The sequence below is a fragment of the Antrostomus carolinensis genome, unplaced genomic scaffold (assembly GCF_000700745.2).
Source record: "Antrostomus carolinensis isolate BGI_N321 unplaced genomic scaffold, ASM70074v2 scaffold26565, whole genome shotgun sequence".
Taxonomy (NCBI): Eukaryota; Metazoa; Chordata; class Aves; order Caprimulgiformes; family Caprimulgidae; genus Antrostomus; species Antrostomus carolinensis.
This window is the reverse complement of record NW_010316114.1, coordinates 1-1158: the sequence shown is the minus strand read 5'-3', so window position 1 is coordinate 1158 and position 1158 is coordinate 1. Positions and strand designations below refer to the sequence as shown.

The following is a 1158-nucleotide window of genomic DNA, read 5'->3' as shown; positions in this document are numbered from 1 at the left end:
CCTTGAACACCTCCTGCAAGCATCTGGGCATGTGGGACCTTGGTGGGACCAAGCCCCACCACGTGCTGCTTTCACCCCAGCCCACCTCGCAGCATGAAAACCCTCAAACCCAACCATTTTTGAGGTATCTCCCCCAACCCTGGTCCACCACCCACCTTGGCTGAAGGTGAGTTGCTCATGATGGCAGTGAGGACCCCAATGGCATGGACCGCAATGGCGTCGGAGCTGCTGTCCAAGACCTACAGAGACAATAGGGGTGGTGGATCTTCTAAAGCCATGGGGTTGAGGTGACACAACCTACCACGTTGAGTGGTTTGGTTATGGGATGGACCCACTTGGTTATGGGGTGGTCCCACACGATACCTGCTGGAGTCCATTCCCATCTGGTGGCCATGCAGGGATGTTCTCCTGGGCTTTGCCCGCCTCCTGTGAGTTGCTGAGGTAGAGCTGTGGGACACCAGGTGGACATCAACCCCGGGGAGAAGCACCCGGTACGGGGTGGAGGGGGAAGAGGGTTATGGAGTGTCCCCACCCTGGGGATGCCACCCTGTCCCAACATTGTTTAGAGCCAGGAAGAGTGAGGATGGAGACGAGGTTGCCCAACCCTGGTGTCACCAAGGTGGGACACCAACAAGGCCACCTCAGTACCTTGCTGTTTTGGAGAAGACGGATGATGTGCTCGAAGCAGTTGTTGCTGAGAAAGACAGCTTGGAGGACAGGCCGGTCCTCACAGCTCAGCATGGCCGGGATGGCATCTATGGTGAGGTGGAGATGGTTCAGCACCCATCCCATGTCCCCATCTCCACCCCATGTCCCCATCTCCATCCCATGTCCCCATCAGCTCCGTCCCATGTCCCCATCATCCCCATGCCACGTCCCCATTATCCCTATCCCATGTCCCCATCCCACGTCCCCATTATCCCCATCCCATGTCCCCATCAGCTCCATCCCACGTCCCCATCAGCTCCATCCCACGTCCCCAGCAGCTCCACCCCATGTCCCCATCAGCTCCATCCCACATGCCCATCTCCATCCAATGTCCCCATCATCTCCATCCCGCGTCCCCATCATCTCCATCCTATCTCCATGCCACATCTCCACCATCTCCATCCCATGTCCCCACCAGTTCCATCCCACGTCCCCATCTCCATCCCACGT

General features: G+C 58.2%; 1 protein-coding gene across 1 annotated transcript in view; it reads right to left on the bottom strand.

Moving 5' to 3' along the window:
• NBEAL2 (neurobeachin like 2) overlaps positions 1 to 792 on the bottom strand; it is a gene marked incomplete at its 3' end in the record, with an annotated part of 18732 nt that extends 17940 nt beyond the window's left edge. The window contains 5 exon segments of the mRNA XM_029085003.1: position 1; positions 3 to 13; positions 156 to 239; positions 364 to 447; positions 649 to 792. The exon segment at position 1 is cut by the window's left edge and continues 84 nt beyond it. Coding sequence (XP_028940836.1) covers position 1; positions 3 to 13; positions 156 to 239; positions 364 to 447; positions 649 to 792 — 324 coding nt within the window.
• Between the last annotated feature and the right edge of the window lie 366 nt (positions 793 to 1158).